At 35.0% G+C, this 20,494-nt stretch overlaps 2 protein-coding genes across 2 annotated transcripts; one reads left to right on the forward strand and one right to left on the reverse strand.

Annotated features, from left to right (window-relative positions):
- Nucleotides 1-3,947: 3,947 nt before the first annotated feature.
- LOC131806897 (uncharacterized) lies at nt 3,948-7,466 on the reverse strand. Its single transcript, XM_059131760.1, has 4 exons — nt 6,760-7,466; nt 6,566-6,687; nt 6,368-6,508; nt 3,948-6,308 (listed from the first exon to the last, which is right to left on the reverse strand). Exons 1-4 carry the CDS (start codon nt 7,061-7,063, stop codon nt 6,177-6,179), a joined length of 699 nt encoding a protein of 232 aa, XP_058987743.1. The 5' UTR covers nt 7,064-7,466; the 3' UTR covers nt 3,948-6,176.
- A 563-nt stretch (nt 7,467-8,029) lies between these two features.
- LOC101900983 (venom protease) lies at nt 8,030-17,100 on the forward strand. The gene is made up of 7 exons (XM_005189717.4): nt 8,030-8,377; nt 11,082-11,254; nt 11,317-11,816; nt 11,889-11,964; nt 12,114-12,198; nt 16,432-16,730; nt 16,787-17,100. The coding sequence occupies exons 1-7, from the start codon at nt 8,302-8,304 to the stop codon at nt 16,928-16,930; spliced, it is 1,353 nt and encodes a 450-aa protein (XP_005189774.2). The 5' UTR covers nt 8,030-8,301; the 3' UTR covers nt 16,931-17,100.
- Nucleotides 17,101-20,494: the final 3,394 nt, after the last annotated feature.

Genomic DNA, 20,494 nt, shown 5'->3' on the forward strand with positions numbered 1-20,494 from the left:
CATACGATTGTAAATGATAATCAAAGTTTTTAACTTTTACTTGGTTACATAAAATGTAAACATTTTCATTTTCAATTATTAAATGTTTAATTTTGAAAAGTTCAATTGCGGCATTATTTGTTGCTAAATAATAGTTTTTTTTATACCTAGTTCCCTTAAAAAAAATGTCATCAGACACTTTGCAATTTTGGTAATTTAAAACTGGCTTACGTTTTTTGTAACAATATTCCTCTTTTGCCAAATCTTCGATGGTATGCGTATTAATGATAACATTTGGTTCTAAGTTATCTTCGTGTTTTAATAAAAAATTGGAAAATTTCAATCCAGACTTAATAGATAATGAACGACAGGGATTTACTCTTGATGTAGTATTTCCTAAATAGGCTTTTGCTTCCTTGTGTTTAGCTTCGAATCTCATGCTCCAGAGATATTTAAGGGGACCACATTTTCGGATAGCAGTGGGATAGTGGACAAGAAAGTGGTGTTTCGGTTTTAACGAACCGTATAATGTTATATAAAGTGAATGGTGATCTCTAATTAATTCTTCCAATTTTATTAAATCGTCTCCTATATAACTTGGTCTTAAAAGTAAATCGATTATTTGTAATAATATTATAAACACTTTCCAGTGATCGTTGGAGAAAGGAATTAAATCACCTACCATAAAAGGTAAAAAATGAGTAAAACACATAGTTTCACTAGCTGTCATTTTTAAGTTATAGTTTTTCAATCTACATAAATCTAGTGGTCCAGATTTATTTCCCACTTCAATTTCTCCAAATTGGAATAAAGATTTTCTGCTGTTAATACAATCTAACGTAACAATATTTTCTTGAATCAGCCCGAGAATTACATTAGACATATCGTAGACACAAATGCCCTCGAAAATGTCATGCATAATATCAAAACAAAAATTTTCAGTGACGTTAAAATTTGGTAAAGATTCGAAGATACACTTGTTTTTAATACCTGTTTCTTGAAAATTATTTTCCAATACATCTGAGTTGTAATTCTCTTGGTTTCTTAAACCATCTAAATGCTGAATTGCGTCGGATTGCATTTGGGACTTTTTTCTTCTACATACCCGGCAAAATCTTTTAGAGTTAAATGATTGCACGTAGCCTAAAATACTATTAACTGCTAAATTATCTCCAATAATTACACCTAAAATAAAATGCACCTTCTGAACACTTTGTTGAACACAAATTTCAACCCCTTCTTCTAGAATTTTTAACTCCTCTACAAGATTGTGAAATGAAACTTCATTTCCACGTTCTTTTAAATCCTTTGATGGTATAAACGCAGCAGTTAATATATAATCAAGTTTTGACAACAAGTGCTGTGGCATTGAAGGAAAGCTAATATAACAACCACATATGGAAAATGTATGGGTTCCAAGAGGATTATTAATTTGAAAATCATCCATGTAAAGGACATAGGGAATAACTAAATTGTACTGATATTTTAATAATTTAGTTTTATATAACTCACCGTTTGTAAAATTTTGTAAAACAGGTGAATTTAGGAATTTTTTGGAGTTTTCTAATGTCAAATCTAAGAGATTTGGAATTTTAAAAAGGGCACTTATCATGAATTTCAGTGGCATTATATAAATATTGGATAACTTTGGACCTAAACTGGGATTTCCGCTGATAACAATTTCCGAGACTTGATTGCTAATTACATAAACCTTTGGATCATCATAAAAGTTTAGTTCTTTTAAAATTTTTAAAAGTCTATATTCCGTTCTAGTTTCTTCGAAAGGATTTTTACAAAAGTTTAGTAAGTACCTTAAGTCTTCATAATTTGGATGATCAGTTATATATTTTTCAATTGTACTTGAAATGGATGAAAGCAGAATTGAAACAGAATGTTGTATTTCTATAACATGATTTCTAGGCATATAGCTTTGACCATGTAATTGTAAAGACAGATATAAGGTTTTCTTTTTCATAACATCTAAATCCTTTTCTATTGTATTGTTGTTAATAACAGTTTCACTGTTTGTGTAATCATTTTCATTTGATGATGACATTTCAACTGGCACATTAATGGCTTTAGCCATTGGTGGAGCTTTTGTGTGATTCTTGTGAAGTTTTTCTAAATGAATTCTGAATGACGTAAATTTTGTAAATGTTTGCTTACAGTTGTCCTGAACGCATTGTACTTTTAAAAATTTAGTTGACATTAAATGGTCTGTTTTCAAATGAGCTATTAAAAGATTTGCCTTATCAAAATGCTTACGGCAACGAAAGCAAATATACATTTTGAATCGAACTTTAAATATTGTTGCAGAAATTAATAAGTGAAGTCAAATTAACTGATTTTATATCATATACAGTATTAATTTCATAAAAATATTTTTGGATAAAAATCCATGGAATTTGGCAGGCATTTGGATATTTTAAAGAAAGTGCATGAAAAATTTTAAAACATGTATCTAAACATTCGAGGAACGATTGAAATTTTAACAAATTGTGGTTAAAAAAAACATAAAAACCTTTTATATTGAAATCGGACAAACCCTCCACAATTATAAATGGCTGTATAGTTAATCCAGCATTGTAATACTTTTCAGTGACAGTATCAATTTGCCTTTTATAATCGTTAATTGTCGGTAGTCGCAGTACGAAACTTTCCTGCGAATCGACTATTGTTACTTTTTTTCGTAATTTACCGTTTCCACATTTAAACCTAGCAGGTGATGGTAAAACTGAATTCAACAGTATTGCGTATATATAATCTTGAGCATCTGCAACCGAAATATAAAATAAATATTACTTTTAATGTTTATGATAAATCAGGAATTAAAATTTACCTATGCTGCTTGCCGTCAAAACATTTGCGAAGAGTTGTTTGCAATGTTCGTTATGAATATTTTTCCCATAATAATTGTAAATTTTTTTCTTAAATTGGTCCCATTTAGAAAGTAGAAGATTGCCTTTCTGTGGATACATAATATCGAAATCAATGTTGACCTAAAACGAAACATTAGTATCCATATACAAATAAATAGCTCATGGCTACTTACCAATTCTGAAGCTCTTGCATCGGACAACTTCGGCCATTCTAGGAGAAATGTATGGCTACTTAAATTTTTTATATCTCTTTGCCGTATGTTAAAAGATCTTTTCCATTTTTCGCAGATCGATCCCCAATCATTACATTCTCTTAGTAAGGAAGCTTTCAATGAATTTTCAACTGATTCATCAATTTCTGGAACATCTTTGTTACAAAAATTAGGAGATGTGTGAGTTGCTGCTTTGCTTGTGCTAGGCTCGGAAATCAAAAGCTTTATTCTTTTGGACTTCTTGTTTCTATACTTGGCATAAAGTTTTCCGCTTGCGTTGTTCTTTCCTTTTCTTGAAATGTAATAATAATCCTAAAAATAAAGACATATTATAAGTTAAGAAACTACATAATCAGATACGTTGTTTATATTGTTAATCTTACCCTCATTTCGTTTTCAAGAGGAAAAACGGAACAAATTTCATCCAATATGCGCATATAGTCTTGAGTGTAAAGAGTAACATTGTTGGTTAAAATATCTTCAATAATTATATTAATTATATGGAGGGCTCACTGCTATACCGAACCAAGTCATGAAAAATAAAAAATGCCGAAACTAGTGCCAATGTCCCCGCATGTGGCAAATCTATTTACTCTGCAAAGCACAATGTCAAAAAGTGCTTCGTTCCAAAGATAACGGTAAAAAACCTAAGTCAACGACTGTCCTTTTCGTTTTTATTCAAAGCAAAAATGAACCAAGTCAATGTGTTTCACTTTGAATCAGTACTATTAGTGAGCAAGTGCATATTGCCGTTCATTTTTCAGCAATATTAAAAAAACCAGTACCCTACACCACTTTGCTAATTTAGTAGAGCTGCGCATAACAATTAAAATTTTTGATGTGAGAATTCAATCATACACGCTATGATTATAATTAAAATTTAAGGTTCAAAGGACTAAATATTCCGAAGCATTTGCATCTTTTAAATTCGGACTTGTATTGCCCATTTGCACAATTAATTTGAAATCGGATAAAAGTATATGGGAGCTATATCCATATATAATAATATATTTCTGAGCTGTATTTGATATATTTCCCCAAATATTGTTGTTACAGAGTGCATATTACGGCTGCGGAGGACAAAAATAACAAACCGGATTAAAAATATATATGGGAGCTATAGCAATATCTAACCGATCTTCACCAAATTTGACACACCAGCTTTTAGACTTAATTCGGTCGTAAGTGCGAAATTTCATCCAATTTGGAGAAATATTTGACGTTTGGTGCAAAATAAAAGATAAATCGGACGAAGTTATATATGGGACCTATATCCAAATCTGAACCGATGTCGATAAAATTTAGCAAATGTATTTCTGAGCTGTATTTGATATATTTCCCCAAACATTGTTGTTACAGAGTGCATATTACGTCTGCGGAGAACAAAAATAACAAATCGGATGAACAATATATATGGGAGCTATAGCTATATCTGAACCGATTTCGATCAAATTTGGCATACTTATTTTCAGGTCCAATCTAATCGTACGTGCAAAATTCCATACTATTCGGGCTGATATTACACGTTTGGTGCACAATAAAAGGCAAATCGGACGAAGAAATATATGGCAGCAATATCTAAATGTTGACCGATTTCAATAGGGTTCGTCCTTGGGCCAAACAAATGATTTGTGCAAAATTTCATCTGGATAGGGCAATAAATGCGAACTGTACTTTGTTTACAAAAATACATGGACAGACGGACGGACGCACATGCATAAATCGACTCAGAATGTGATTCTATGCAGATCATCAAAAGGAACTATGGGTCTATTTCGTTTCCTTTTACCTGTTAGAAACAAATGCACAAAGACATAATACCCTTGTGGTGTAGGGTATAAAAACTAGTTAAAAGGTATGTATACCCTCAGCCATAGTACGTGGAGGGTATAGTATGGAGGGCATATTGAGTTTGTCATTCCGTTTGTAACACCACGAAATATAAATTTTAGACTCTACAAAGTATATATATTCTTGATCAGCATAAAATTCAATGTCGGTTTTGCGATGTCCATCAATCGGTGGAAATCACTCTAGCTTCCGAGCCAATTGAGGTAGGTTGATAAAATTTTACTCAGATGTGTGTTTGGTCTACAGGGCGTTTGGTATTGAAAATGATCGGTATTTTGGTGACTTTCGTATTCAGAAATTTGATGTTTTTGCGATATTATTTAACGGATGTTTTCCAGTTTCCCATTTAAATATTGTAATGGACTATGACAAAACTTGCCTGTGCGTTTTCGTATAGACCCCATATTACGGTAACTCCCTATATTCGCTATTTTTATAATTTTTAAAAGTATAATCGTTTTGAAAAGATGAATAATCCCGGCAAAGTGGAAGCACAATGTGCGTAAGCTTCGCTGCAACAGTGGAAAAGCATACACAAATCAGAAGGGTCTTACGATTTCCGCAAAAACGTTTATACCTAATTATGATTGTGGATGCAAAATAAAATGTAACAGCCAGGTGAATGAATCTGACAGAGAAGTCATTTTGGAAACTTGCAGATTATGCAAAATAAAATGTATTTTTATTATAAAGTATTCAGCACGAAATTCTATTTACATTTTAAGTCTCCGAATAAGGATACCTGTCGAATTTGTGATGGACTTGACATAAGAATAAAATTCGATGGAGAAGAAACTACAAATTTAATTTGGCAACAGGAACTTCATTTAAAAGCAGCACAGCTAGCTCGAGACTCACTGAATACAGAAGTACCATCTGATGAACACTATATCTGTACTTTCGACCTTAAAAAAGCATTGCCTTTTCCAAAGCTATCGACATCAGTTGCTTATTACAAGCGGAACATCAACTATATTTAGTCATATAGCGAACACTTTATTATATTTTGTTGACTTGGTTCGCTTTAGCTATGAAACATTCAAATTTTATTCAGAATAATAATGAACCAAAGTAGATTTTTTTGTTTTTAAATATTTTTTAAGTAATATATTTATATATTTTTGTTTTTAAATTTATATCATTAGTTAATTTTGAATATAGACTTTTACATTTTCTTTTAGTAGACTGAAATATTCCTTCTAGAAATTAATGACAGTGCATTTACTTTACCTCTAAATATCTTCGAATTATGTTTTTATGACTTAGTTCGGTATAGCTGTGAACCCTTCATATCATCTCTTTGCTCGTCACTTAATTTCTTATTAACGCTACTACATTCAAGCGCCAGTTTCCCCTTCGAGGTATGTGTTAACAATTCCGTTAGATCCTATATTAAATAAAAAAACTACATTAACTATGCTTACACAAATATTACTCTTACCTTACCTCTGACAAAATTCCTTTGGCTTTTGAGCAGTTCGAACCTGTAGTGTCGGGAGTACCAGGAGTACTTGCAGGTGTCTCGTTGCGTTTCCACCATTCACCTATTTTAGATGGAACTGACATAGTTTCGTCATCAATCCCGAGCTATTGTTATGACAATATTAATACTGAGTTCAACACTGTAAAACAAATAATACGTACCTTTCGTTTTTTCCAAGCAAAGAGCTTTTCTCTGAATTCAACTCGCAGTCCCAATGGTGGCACTGCTTCCTTTAAATCTTCTTTTTTCAAGTACTGCAAACTGCGAAATGTTACATGTGATGCTAAAAGAACAAAAAAGAAAATTCTTTGTTAATTACACTGATTAACTGAAAAATTCATTTTTATTTACTTACCTTTTAATTGTTCAAAAAGCGACTCCATATTTATTCCTTTTAAGAACTCCCTTAACATATAATCGTCCTCATTGTTTTCCGCATCTTGACTGCTGCAATGGTTTGTATCGCGAACCACAACAATATTGCCATCGATTTCTAACAACTCACCAATGATATTTTGAGGATCTTGCGAATTATTATTCATTTTCAATAAATTTTTTGCACAATGCGTCCTTTCTCTTTCAATAACACGGAAAAAATGGTAAATATGCAGCCGATTGCACACGAGTAAAAAAAATGACAACGGTGGTGCATGATTCATACACGGTAGTTGCTAAAATGGCAACGATCGTGTACGATTCATGCACGTCGGTGTACAAAGTAACAACGGTGGTGCATCATTATGCAGGTGGTGGTGCATAATTCATACACGACCGGTGTCATATTGACAACGACAGTGTGTGAATCATGCACCACCGTTGTCATTTTTTACTCGTGTGTAATCGGCTGCAATTACCAATATTAAAAACGCAAAGTTGTCATTTTGAGCACATCGGTGGACAAATTAAGCACGGCTGTTGTTGGTACCGAAAGTTGACCACGTCTCGGTGTCAATTTGAGCACGTTCGTGCACAATTCACCAACAGCCGTTGTTGAAAAATATAACAACGGGTCGTTGCGAAAATGACAACATACGTGCTTGATTTCGCAACGGGATTTTTCCCTCAGTGTATGCATATGAAGCAAATAGTCTCTCTACGCGTCTCCCTTATTCTCAGACTCTTGGTGTGTGTGTGTTATTACTTTTTTAAAGAGAATTCTCTCCTCTTACTGAGAATTGAGAACGGGAATTGGTTCTGTTTAATGTGGGCAATGCATAAATTATTTTGGACACATCAAAACGAATGGATTTTCCAAAAATATCAATATTTAAATGTATGAATATGTGAATGTAGTATTATCTTGTATGAGGTCGTTTCCAGGACTTTTTGATGATACATATATACTATGCTCTGATTTTTAAGAACCTCTCACCACAATAAATATTCTAAACTACCATTTATGATGGAAAAATATGCTTCCTGTCCCTCCATTTTCCATAGTCCACTAAACCAATCACCTTTAATGGAACAAGTAAAAATATACCTACCATGAACTAAAATAACATTTCTGCAGAATTTTTGTTCTTGGAAGTTCCTTGTACTTGCTGACGAGAGAACGTAAACAAAAACCAGCCAGCAGCTCAACCAAACTCCTTGTCTTCCGCTACAGCTGCTGTTATCAGTACCATCGTTGCGAGCGACAAGTCAACCTGTTTCCGAATGGTGGCCTTAGGAGGGAACAGCATTGCACACTTTGCTATAGATAAGGCTTCCACGCAAAATAAATTCCAGCTCAGTTCAAAAATAAACGCTAACCTAACCACAACTCAGAAACGGATAAAAATAAGCAACCTTAAGGAAGGGCAAAATACTGCAAAGAATGCAGTAGATAATTTTTAAGAAAGTGAATTGTGCAGAACATCTAATAAAACAGTGTACAAAGGAATTTGCAGACACCATGAGTTTTGTGATGAAACAAATTTTGGTATTTATTCTAATATCGGGTGTGATTATATCCGTGCCGGCTCAGCAAGGTAAGGTCGTACAACATAAGAATCAAAATTTACTAGGAGAGATGAGTTTATTGGTCTAAATCTTTTTAAAAAAGTTTCTTATGGACTAATTTTTCTTTAATATATTCCGCCGATTTTAGAAAAAAATTCATTCGTCAACCGGGACCGATTTTTTCTTCAGAAAAATATTCATTGGTCTCCAGGAACATTTTTTTCTTTAGAGAAATATTCATTAGCCCCCAGGTAGATTTTGTTAGAAAAAAATTCATTGGTCCTTCGGTAACAATTTTTTTCTCTAGAAAGAAATTAATTTGCCCCACGGAAACTTTTTTTCTTGAAAAAAAAAAATAAAAGTTTTATCTTTAGAAAAAAATTTATTGGTGAGCAGGGACCAATTTTTCTCTTTAGGAAAAATTAATTGGAAACCTTGGATCAATTTTTTTCTTTATCGCGTTGGTCCCACGGGACCAATTTCTTTTCTTTCGAAAAAAAAAATCATTGGTCCCCAGAGATAATTTTTTCTCTTTAGAAGCAAATTTACTGGTGCGCAGGGACCAATTTTTATAACCTACACCACATAAGGGTAAGGGTATTATGTCTTTGCGCATTTCTTTGTAACATGGAAGCAAGGTTACTTTTGAGTATCTTCATAGAATCACTTTCTCACTTTCTCCCATATATATCTTGTGCATCAGATGGCTAATATCAGTCAAAATGATCTGAATTTTTTTCACGCAATTTGGTGAAAATCAGTCCAGATCCTATACATAGGTTTCATCCGATTTGGTGTTTAAATCCCTCACATGGTCCTCCGTTACCAATTTTTTATCCTTGGTACCCCGAAACCAATTGTTTTCTTTAAAAAAATCGTTTTTACAACAGGACCACATTTTTTTTTTTTCTTTAAAAAAAAATTCATTGGTACCTCGGGACCACATTTTTTTTCTTTAGAAAAAATTCGTTTGTAACCCGGGGCCAATTTTTTTCTTTAGAAAAAAATTCATTGGTACCTCGGGACCAATTTTTTTCTTTAGAAAAAAATTCATTGGTACCTCGGGACCAATTTTTTTCGTTAGAAAAAAATTCATTGTTAGCTCGGGACCAATTTTTTCCTTTAGAAAAAAATTCATTTTTACCTCGGGACCTATTTTTATACCCTACACCACAAGGTGGTCAGGGTATTATGTCTTTGTGCATTTTTTATACCCTACACCACAAGGTGGTCAGGGTATTATGTCTTTGTGCATTTGTTTGTAACAGGCAAAAGGAAACGAGATAGACCCATAGTTCCTTTTGATGATCTGCATAGAATCACATTCTGAGTCGATTTATGCATGTCCGTCCGTCCGTCCGTCTGTCCGTCCGTCCGTCCGTCTGTCCGTCTGTCCATGTATTTTTGTAAACAAAGTACAGGTCGCATTTATTGCCCGATCCAGATGAAATTTTGCACAGATCATTTGTTTGGCCCAAGGACGAACCCTATTGAAATTGGAGATAATCGGTCAAAATTTAGATATAGCTCCCATATATATGTTCGTCCGATTTGCCTTTTATTGTGCACCAAACGTGTAATATCAGCCCGAATTGTGTGGAATTTTGCATATACACCCAAATTAGGCCTGAAAATAAGTATGCCAAATTTGATCGAAATCGGTTCAGATATAGCTATAGCTCCCATATATATTGTTCATCCGATTTGTTATTTTTGTCCACCACCGCCGTAATATGCACTCTGCAACAACAATATTTGGGGAAATATATCAAATACAGCTCAGAAATACATTTGCTAAATTTTATCGAGATCGGTTCAGATTTGGATATAGCTCCCATATATAACTTCGTTCGATTTACCTTTTATTGTGCACCAAACGTCTAATATTTGTCCAAATGGGATGGAATTCGGTACTTACGACCGAATTGAGTCTAGAAGCTAGTATGTCAAATTTGGTGAAAATAGGTTCAGATATAGCTATAGCTTCCATATATATTTTTCATCTGATTTGTTATATTTCTTACCCACAACAGTAATATGCTCTCCGTAACAACGATATTCAGGGAAATATATCAAATACAGCTCAGAAATATCTTTGCCAAATTTTATCGACATCGGTTCAGATTTGGATATAGCTCCCATATATATTTTTATCCGATTTTAAATTAATTGTGCACCAAATGGGCAATACAATTCCGAATTTAAAAGATACAAATGCTTCGGCATATTTAGTCCTTTGAACTTTAAATTATAATTATAATCATAGCGTGTATGATTAAATTCTCCCATAAAAACTTTTAATTGTTAGGTGGAGCTCTACTAAATTACAAAGTGGTGTAGGGTATCATAAAGTCGGCCCCGCCCGACTTTAAGACTTTCTTTACTGGTTTTCTTTAGAAAAAAATTCATTGGTGCCTCGGGACCAATTTTTTTTCTTTAGAAAAAAATTCATTGGTACGTCGGGACCAATTTTTTTTCTTTAGAAAAAAATTCATTTTTACCTCGGGACCAGTTATTTTTTTCTTTAGAAAAAAAATTCGTTGGTACACTGGGACCAATTTATATATGTAGATAAACTGGCATAAGCTGAGGGTATACATCTGTCGGAAAAAAACCGACTGATACTTTTTAACTTGTCCTAATGGAAAAAATTGGTTCATGCTGAACAGTGGTATTTTTCTACAGAAAAAGTAATTTTTATAAAAATTTCTTTCAAAAATTTGCTTTCTGAAGATAACTTCGAATACTGTACCACTGTTGACGATGAGGACGGAGAATGCGTTGCTCTGAGCCGCTGTCCTGAGTTATCAATGACCATGAAGAAAATGAATCCCAGAATGGCACAGAGAATGCTTCAGAAATCAAAGAGAGCCTGTGATAACTACGACATGGACAATGATCCCGAGGTGATTGGAAAAAACCGCAATAGTTTCAACTTTTTGTTTCACCTGAAAATTAACTCTTTTAGATTTGTTGTAAAAATCCCTTGGAGTTTCCGACCACCACAAAACCCACAGCAATTGAGGATAGGGCTGGTTTTAACGTTTGTCGTGGTCCCGACCAACGTCAAGGCTCTTGCGTGGAACTAAGGGATTGCAAGTCATTGTTGGATGAACTGCAGCTGAAACATGGAGATCCGGCATTTGCAAATTATCTGCGAGCTTCGAATAAAATATGTGGAGGACAGAATACAATGGTGTGCTGTCCAAGTGGGGTTCTAACCACATCCAACAGGGATACGAACAGTGATGCCATACCACGAAGTTTGCCCACAGTTGAGGATGGTTGTGGACGAAATTCCATAACACCAACAAAAATTGTTGGTGGCCAGGAGAGCAAAGTGGGAGCATGGCCGTGGATGGCCTTATTGGGCTACGAACCATCGTCGTCATCGCCCTTTAAATGTGGTGGAAGTTTGGTAACAGCTCGTCACGTTATTACCGCAGCCCATTGTATTAACAATGCATTGTGAGTGGTCGAAAAAGGGGGGAGGGGAAAGGGAGGGGAGTAGAGAATAAAAGTTTTAATTTATTTTTGCAGGAAATTTGTACGTTTGGGAGAACATGATTTGACAACAGATACTGAAGCTCAACACGTCGACATCAACATTCAGCGGGCAAGTATTGAAATAAATTTGAACAAAGAATGCAAATTTGGCTGTATATTTTTATAACTTTTAATAAATATACAAATTTGTTTAATATTCTAAAAATAGTAATAATAATAATAATATTGGTATTTTAAAAATATTCGTTTTTGTTACAGGCCGTCAAACATCCCAATTACGTGAAGAGGAGTGGCCACAGTGATATTGCCATTTTGTATTTGGAACGTAATGTGGCCTTTACAAGTATGTATGAAAGTGTTTAAGGGTCTCTGCGGAAATGTTGATACTCTCTTGGCAATAGGAGAGAAAATAGATATTTTAAATATTTTCTTCTCCTAAGAGGATGAAGGCCCTTAATAGGATTAGTTCTGTTTATAATAGGGCTATGGATTATAGGTTTTTTTTTTCAGATGACCAAAGGTTAATAATTTTTATAATTCTACACCCTTCACCAAATATCAACATTGATACCAGGGAATCAAAAAAAAAAAATCATTGTACCCTGGGAAGCAATTGTTAAAATAATAATTGGAAGTAAAAAAAAATTAAGTTCGGCCAGGCCGAACTTTTAATACCATCCACCTTAGGGTAATGAAAACATTTGACCCACAAATACCAATTTTTAGACATATTCTTGGGAAAAGTGTGGCAAAAATCATCAAAATACCGAATATCGGGAGGTACCGCTATATGGGGCTATACAAAAACGTGGACCTACACATACAATTCTTCACCAACGAAGCTATAATCCATTAGGACCCACAAATGCCAATTTTTAGACAAATCCGTGGAAAAAGTGACAAAAACCATCCAAATATCCAATATCGGGAGGTACCGTTATATGGGAGCTATACCAAAATACAATGTTTCCCCACCGGGACTGGAACCCATTATGACCAACAAATACCAATTTTTAGACAAATTCGTGAACAAATGTGGCAAAAATCATCAAAATACCGAATATCGGAAGGTACCGTTATATGGGGACTATACCAAAGCAAGAACCTATATATACAATGTTTCGCCACACCAACTAGGACCCATCGTGACCTACAAATACCAATTTTCAGACAAATCCGTGAAAAAATCGTTCTGCTAAATCTTGACGCTCTACGTCAAATAACGTTGGCTGTATCGTGATTTCAGACAGACAGACCGACGGACAGACAGGCGGATATCGTTAAATCGACTTAGAATTTTATGCTGATTATAAATTTATATACTTTATGGGGTCTACGACGAATATATAGGGATGATACAAACGGAATGACAAAGTTAATATACCCTCCTTTCCAAGATGGAGGATATAAAAATTCACAAGAAAAAAAATTCTTTGGAAAACATTTACTGGTCAACCATTTTTGTACCCTTTACCATAGTATGGAGGGTACATAAAGTTTGTCATTCCGTTTGTAACACTCCGAAGTATACATTCTACTTCAGACTCCACAAAGTATATATATTCTTGATCAGCATAAAATTCTATGTCGATTTAGCGATGTCCGTCCTTTCGTCTGTGGAAATCGCTGCAGCTTCTAAATGATATGAAGTAGGTTGATAAAATTTTATTCAGATGTGTGTAAGGCTTTTTTGGTATTCAAAATGGGCTATATAGATCCACGTTTCGATACAGACCCCATTTAACTGTACCGACAGAGTTAATTTTTTTTTTGCTGTTTTAGTCACAATTTCAAACCGAATTTGCTGTAAATTGAGAGTACTTGTTCGCAGTATGTGAAAAAAATTATTGTAGACTACTGTACATATAGGGCCCCGTTTTGATATAGACCCCATATAACTGTACCTCCAGACAGTAGGTATTTTGACTTTTGATTTGTGTCACACTTTTCACCAAAATGTGTTTCAAATTTGGCATTTGGAGTTCACAAATGGCAATGCTTCCTATGACAGAAAATTTCCCGTACAGGTCCACCTTCCGTATAGCTCATATAACGGTGTCTCCGAATATTCGGTATTTTGACGATACTAGCCACATTTTTTTACAGAATTAACTCAAACATGTAATAGGCACCACCTACTCTGGCAGGTGTAGAGGTCCACGGTTTAGAGTAGGCCACATATAACTGTACCTCCAAATATTCGAAATTTTAATGATTTGTGTTACACTTTTCACCGGAAGTGTTTCAAATTTGGTATTTGGAGTTTTTTAAGGGTATTACCTCCTATGATAGATAATTGCCTAAACAGGTCCACATTTCCATATAGCTCATATACAACAAGTAACTCCCTATATTCGGTGCTTTGACGATTTTTCTTTCACCAGAATTATTTCAAATTCGGAATTTGGAGTGCGCGTTGGGCACTGACAAAAAATTTCCCATACAAATTCACGTCTTCGTATAGCCTCCATAGAACGATACCTCCCAATACTCGGTATTTTGATTTTTGTAGCTAAATTTTTCATTTTCCTATAAAAAAAATTATTGGTCCCCAAGGATTGATTTTTTTCTGTAGAAAAAAAGGTTTTTAGGACCCCAGCGACCACATTTTTGGTATAACAAAAAATTAGTGGTCCCGGAGGACCTCAGGAACCAATTTTTGTTTCTAGAAAAAAATTGTTTGCACCGGGGATGACAACATATGGCTACCCTCATCCATACGGTATATACCATTTGATTCGGCCAAAACGTGCCTTATCGAAATAAAGGTTTTAGACCCTAGGTGTACTTGGAGCAAATCCGTTGCGGGACACTTGGAGTCGTTCTAGGGGTGTCCGTCCGCCCGTGTGTCTGGTTGGCTGGTTCGCGCGATTACTCTCGAAGGGAGTATTTGATTTGATCCAAACTTGCTACATCGTAATATTATTGTTAAACTTAGATCAAGTTCGGAGTGGGCAAAATCGGTCCACTCCTTCGGGCACCTCCCTAACAAAAGTTCAAAATTTATATTTTGAAAGTATTTTACCTCATAAAAAGAGAAAGGAGCGTTCGATTTTGTGAAAACTTTGCAAAGGTCAGGTCCAAAAATGGACCATATAGGTCCACTCCATCAAGTACCTCCATCGCGAAGGGTCAAAATTTGGAATAATTTTAATTCTTATAAAATAAGAAATAAAAGTCCGAATGTCTTCAAAATTTACACATTCCAATATTTGTATTAAGGGGATATATCGGTCCACTCCTTCTGGAACCTCAACCACAATGGGTCAAAATTTTTAATTACAAAACGCTCATAAAATGCGAAAAAAAACCACTCTTCTGGTATCTCTCCGCTAAATGTTAACAATTATCAATACTCCACCATAGTATGGAGGGTATATTTAGTTTGTCATTCCGTTTGTAACACCTCGAAATATACATTTTAGACCCGACAAAGTATATATATTCTTGATCAGCATAACATTCTATGTCGTCTGTCCGTCTGGGGAAATCACTCTGGCTTCCGAATGAATTGAAGGGGATTGATACAATTTTACTCAAATGTTTATTATATCTGCAGGACTTTTAGTATTGAAAATGGGTCATGTAGGTCCACGTTTTGGTATAGCCCCCATATAACGGTACCTCCCCATATTCGGTATTTTAATGATTTTAGCGACATTATTCACCGGAATTCTTTCAAATTTGGTATTTGAAGTTCGTAACGAATACTACAGCCTAAGACAGAAAATTGTCATTGCCGGTCCACGTCTTCGTATAGCTCCCATATAGCGGTACCTCCCGATATTCGGTATTTTGATGATTTTAGCTACACTGTTACCGAATTTTTTTTATGTTCCGCATTTGAATATTGTAATGGCTTATGACAAATATTGCCTATGCAGGTCCATGTCGTCGTATAGACCCTAATATAACAGCTACATTCGGCATTTTTAAGATTTTAAGAGAATTTTTCACGGATTTTATTGTTTTTGAGAATTGCCAAATTCGTTCCAAATAGTGGAGGGTATTCAAAGTTCGGCCCGGCCGAACTTACAGCTTTTTTACTTGTTTTTCTCATAACTTGCGAACTTTTGACCTTTCTTTACTGGTTTTATATAAAAAATGTTTGTAGGCCCCAGAGATCAATTTTTTCTATAATAAAAAATCATTCGGTTCCAGGCGCCAAAAAGAAATGGACCAAAAAAACTTCCTTGGAACTAGGGATCAGTGTTTTTCTCCAGGAAAAAATTTTATTTGTCTCCAATTTTTTCTCTAAGAAAACAAATTTTCTATAGACAAAATACCGTAGGTCAACCGGGACCACTTTTTTTCTTATAGAAAAAAACCGAGGGTCCGCATGGTTTTATTTTTTGTTAGGAATAAAATCGTGGGTCCCTAGACTTTTAAAAGTTTATTAACATTCATGATTGTTGTTAAGAAAAAACTGACTTAAAAAATAATTTAGAGCGGGTACATTAATTTTTTCCGTTTCTTTGTAATGGATATTATGAAAAGCTCGGCCCAGCCGAACTTAATCACTTTTTTTAAATTTTCAATTCATTTTTACGTTTTTATTTCTTTTCACAACTTTCAGAATCAATCCTGCCCATTTGCCTGCCCACAACGCCGGCGTTAAGGCAAAAGGACTATGTTAGATACAATCCATTTGTGGCCGGCTGGGGTAAAAATCATGAAAATGGCACCGCCAGAAATGTCCTCTACGAACTGCAAATAATGGTCTACACCAACGATTTGTGCCGTCAGGAGTATCAGAAACGTAACATATTGTTCAGTCAGAATCAGTTTGATAGTGCGGTTCTTTGTGCTGGCGTACTGACGGGTGGCAAGGATTCGTGTCAGGGGGATTCAGGTGGCCCCTTGATGATTCCAGAGGTATGAGCACAAGCAGAGGAAAAAATAAAAATAATAACTTCTCCATTTCATTGCAGATTTACAAAAATGTGGCGCATTTCCATTTGCTGGGCGTTATTGCCTATGGCAATGGCTGTGGTCGTCCTGAAATTCCTGCGGTATATACAAGCGTTCAATATTTTATGGATTGGATAATAGAGAGAATTCAAGATACTCAATAAGAAGCGGAAGAAAAAAAGAGGAGAAATTCCAACGTAAAATATTAGTATTAAGGTTATTATTGTGTTGAGTAGTACCGTTATAATTAAGGAAGTTTCATTTGATTTAATTTATTTTTAAATGCCATAAAATTGAATGATGATAATATATAACAATAATCTGTATCCTTTAATTTGTAATAAATTCTTTTATGTCAAAATATTTCAGCTCGAATTTCAAAACTCTTTGGAAGTAAATTTATTCTGCGAACAATTTCAATTTAGGTATTTCCCTTGGGGTGATCTGTATACATAAAAAAGTAGTGAAAACACTGATCGACTGCCCGACGTAAAATCAACACCCAGACGAAATATTGAAATTTTGCACGAGTGATAAAGCTGGGTTCCGGAAATTCGCACTAAAAGGGTTCTAAAATGTATTAAAAATGTAACACCTTGTATTGGACAAACGAAATTAGGTAGAATTCTGAAATTTGCAATCGGAGTCACTAATGGAGTCCATGATAGATGTACCAAGAGGTTTTTACAAATTCAAGCTTGAAGGCAAAGAAAATTCCTACAGAGTGAGATGAACTACAACCAAGTTCAGACTGCTGTCATTTCTAAGCCACTTGTCCGACAGTTGTTAAAATTATTCCAGTGACAGCTCATTATATTGTTTACAAGCGTACAAAAGCATTTTGGTGAGAGTTTCCCAGAAAAAAAGTTATTCGTGATGGAATTCAAGCGTGATAGTGTGATTTCTTTATATTTGACTGGAAAACCACAAGTGGCTATCGTTAGAGCACTCCAGCATTTAAATGTGAATAAATATTTTGTGGCTCGTACCATCGCTCGTTACCGATACTGCGATACTGGTAGAATAGCCCGACGTCAAGGTAGTGGACGGAAGAAAACAGCAACATCAGCAGAAATGGTTCGAAAAGTAAAGAAGCGACTTGATCGAAACCCGCGTCGCAGTGGCCGAAAAATGGCTTGTGAGATGAACACACGGCAATATTCCATTCGGCAAATATTGAAAAATGAGCTCGGGGTAAAGCCATTGAAATTCCAAAAAGTGCAAGAGCTTACACCGCAACAAAAAGAAAATAGACTCAAAAGAGCTAACGAGTTGCTTCGCTTGACCAAAAGTGGTGAACTGCCGAATTTGGTTTTCTCCGATGAGAAGACATCCGTTGTCCAGCAGTTTGTAAACAAACAAGACAGCTGAAAATGTGTACCTTCGGTTGGCCACCAGAACTCAAGCGTCGTGTATGGTGATGGTTGTGGGCCGCCACAACAGGCAATAGTCGCTCTTCGCTCGTATTAATCGACCGTGGCATCAGAATAAATGCCGAATATTATCGCGAAAATATTCGGGAGGGTGTATTAAAGCCTTGGGCACGCAAACATTTTGGCCGCAGATCAGACTTTGGACATTCCAACAGGACTCAGCACCATCGCACTCAGCACGCTTCACACAAGAATGTTTATAAAATGAGGTTCCTCGCTTCATTTCCAGCGCACAATGGCCAGCAAAATCTCCGGATATCAATCTGTTGGACTATTGTGTCTGGAGTATTTGGGAAAGCAAGATTGGCACTAAAAAATACCAAAGTTTCGATCACCTCAAGCAAGCGCTTCGCCTGGAATGGGCCAAAATACCGCAGAGCAACGTAAGGGCAGCGGGTTACGGTTTCATTGGCCGTTTGAAGGCCATAATTCGTGCCAAAGGTGGCCAATTCGAACAAATCTAAGCTTATTCTAAAATTTAACGCTATTTCCGACATATATTGCTTTCATTCAATAAAATTTAAAAAAAAATGTAAAAATTATGGCGTTCTACTTTGTTGCAGCTTTTTTATCTCACCCTGTTTATAAAAGTGTAGTGAAATCAATGCTCGACTGCCTGGTGGAAGATCAACGCCCAGACGAAACAACCTAAGCTAAAATCTTGAAATTTTGCAAGAGGGCCCATCTTGGAGTGTGATAAGGCAGAGTTTTTGGAAAATTGTACTAAAAGGGAACGAAAAGTACTATAATATACTAAAAATGTAATGCTTTGTATTGGAAAAACTAAATGAGCTAGAATTGAATGGAATTTGGAAGCAATATCACTGATGGAGTGCAGGATCGACTAACCAAAGGGTTTTTGGAAATTCAAACCAAGGTTACGAAAAGTTCTAAATTACTACTTAACCTCTAAAATGGTACCATTTGATATTGTGTGAACCGATAGAGCTAAAACATGAAATCTGGTATGAAAACCAAGGTTAGAAAGTAGGTTCGACATATGAAGGATGAAGCTGGAATTTTGCAATTTGGTAGTAGAACTCCTGTTGGTGGTTGGTTTTTGATAAAGATGTGATTTTAGAGATGGGTACTACAAGTGCACGAAAAGTATTATATAGAACAATATTTCGTACTATTGGGTGAACATATAGTGATTGAAATCTGAAATTTTATATTAGGGTATCGGTTTATATGCGACCTGGGCATATGGATATAGTTTTGCAATATAAAATTTTACGGTTTCAATTCTATCCCTTCACTCAATACCAAATTTTGTTAAATTTAGTACCTTTCGAAAAATTATAGTATGCATTTCTAAACCCACCTCTAAATCTTTACCTCAGATACCAACAGTTATTTGAATATCAAATTTTAGGATTTCAGCATTTCCGAACCACCATCAAATATAAGACACATATACCATCAGCAATCTAAATCTCAAATTTCAGAGTATTATCGCTATCCGTTCAATACCAAATATAGTACGATTCAATACTTTTCGTACAATTATGGTGCACATTTCTAAAACCACCTCCATATCTTAATCACAGACACCAACAGTGACATCTATAACAAATTTCAGGATTTCAGCTATATTCCTTCACCCAATACCAAATTTAGTACCATTTAATACTTTTCCTGCAAATGCGTACTATGCATTTCCGAACCACCGCCAAATCCATATCAAACACAGATACCATCAATGATCTAAATATCAAATTTCAGAATTTTATTTCTATGCTTCAGCCTTTATTCGCATAAATATTGGACTCATTTCCAAACCACCACCTATTCTCAAATACAGATACCATCAGTAATCTAATTTTAAATAAATTTCCAATAAAATACCTATCGGTACTCTTTGTACAATTATAGTACACATATCCGAAACCATCTCCATATGTCGAGGTTACACATGAACAACGACCCTTATACCAAATTTCAGATTCCAAATTTCAACCACTATCTGCTTACCCATTACCAAAGTGTACCAAATATAGCACTACTTAGTACTATTCGTGCACTTGTAGTAAACATTTCCATAACCATCTCTTTATGATATACCTACCACCAACAGTGATCCCAATACCAAAACTTTGAAATTCCCACACCATCAGTTCAACCTAAACCAAACTTTTTCAAATTTAGTACAGTTCGTACCCTTGGTACACATTTACAAACCACCTTTATATAATCTAATTTAATTTCCAACCTTTATTCTCATAGCAATCCGTTCACATAATACCAAATGGTACCATTTTAAAAGTTTAGTACAATTTTAGATCTTTTCGTAAC

Source organism: Musca domestica, unplaced genomic scaffold, assembly GCF_030504385.1.
Source record: "Musca domestica strain aabys unplaced genomic scaffold, Musca_domestica.polishedcontigs.V.1.1 9, whole genome shotgun sequence".
NCBI lineage: Eukaryota > Metazoa > Arthropoda > Insecta > Diptera > Muscidae > Musca > Musca domestica.

What these genes read in the sequence shown, in the direction of transcription:
- LOC131806897 (XM_059131760.1), bottom strand. Translation starts at nt 7,063, where the DNA reads ATGAATCATGCACCACCGTTGTCATTTTTTTTACTCGTGTGCAATCGG. An exon ending in GCTTTTTGAACAATTAAAAG is followed by an intron (nt 6,688 to 6,759) that starts GTAAGTAAATAA and finishes TTGTTCTTTTAG; the next exon opens with CATCACATGTAACATTTCGC. An exon ending in CCAAAGGAATTTTGTCAGAG is followed by an intron (nt 6,309 to 6,367) that starts GTAAGGTAAGAG and finishes TATTTAATATAG; the next exon opens with GATCTAACGGAATTGTTAAC.
- LOC101900983 (XM_005189717.4), top strand. Translation starts at nt 8,302, where the DNA reads ATGAGTTTTGTGATGAAACAAATTTTGGTATTTATTCTAATATCGGGT. An exon ending in ATCCGTGCCGGCTCAGCAAG is followed by an intron (nt 8,378 to 11,081) that starts GTAAGGTCGTAC and finishes TGCTTTCTGAAG; the next exon opens with ATAACTTCGAATACTGTACC. An exon ending in TCGACATCAACATTCAGCGG is followed by an intron (nt 11,965 to 12,113) that starts GCAAGTATTGAA and finishes TTTTTGTTACAG; the next exon opens with GCCGTCAAACATCCCAATTA.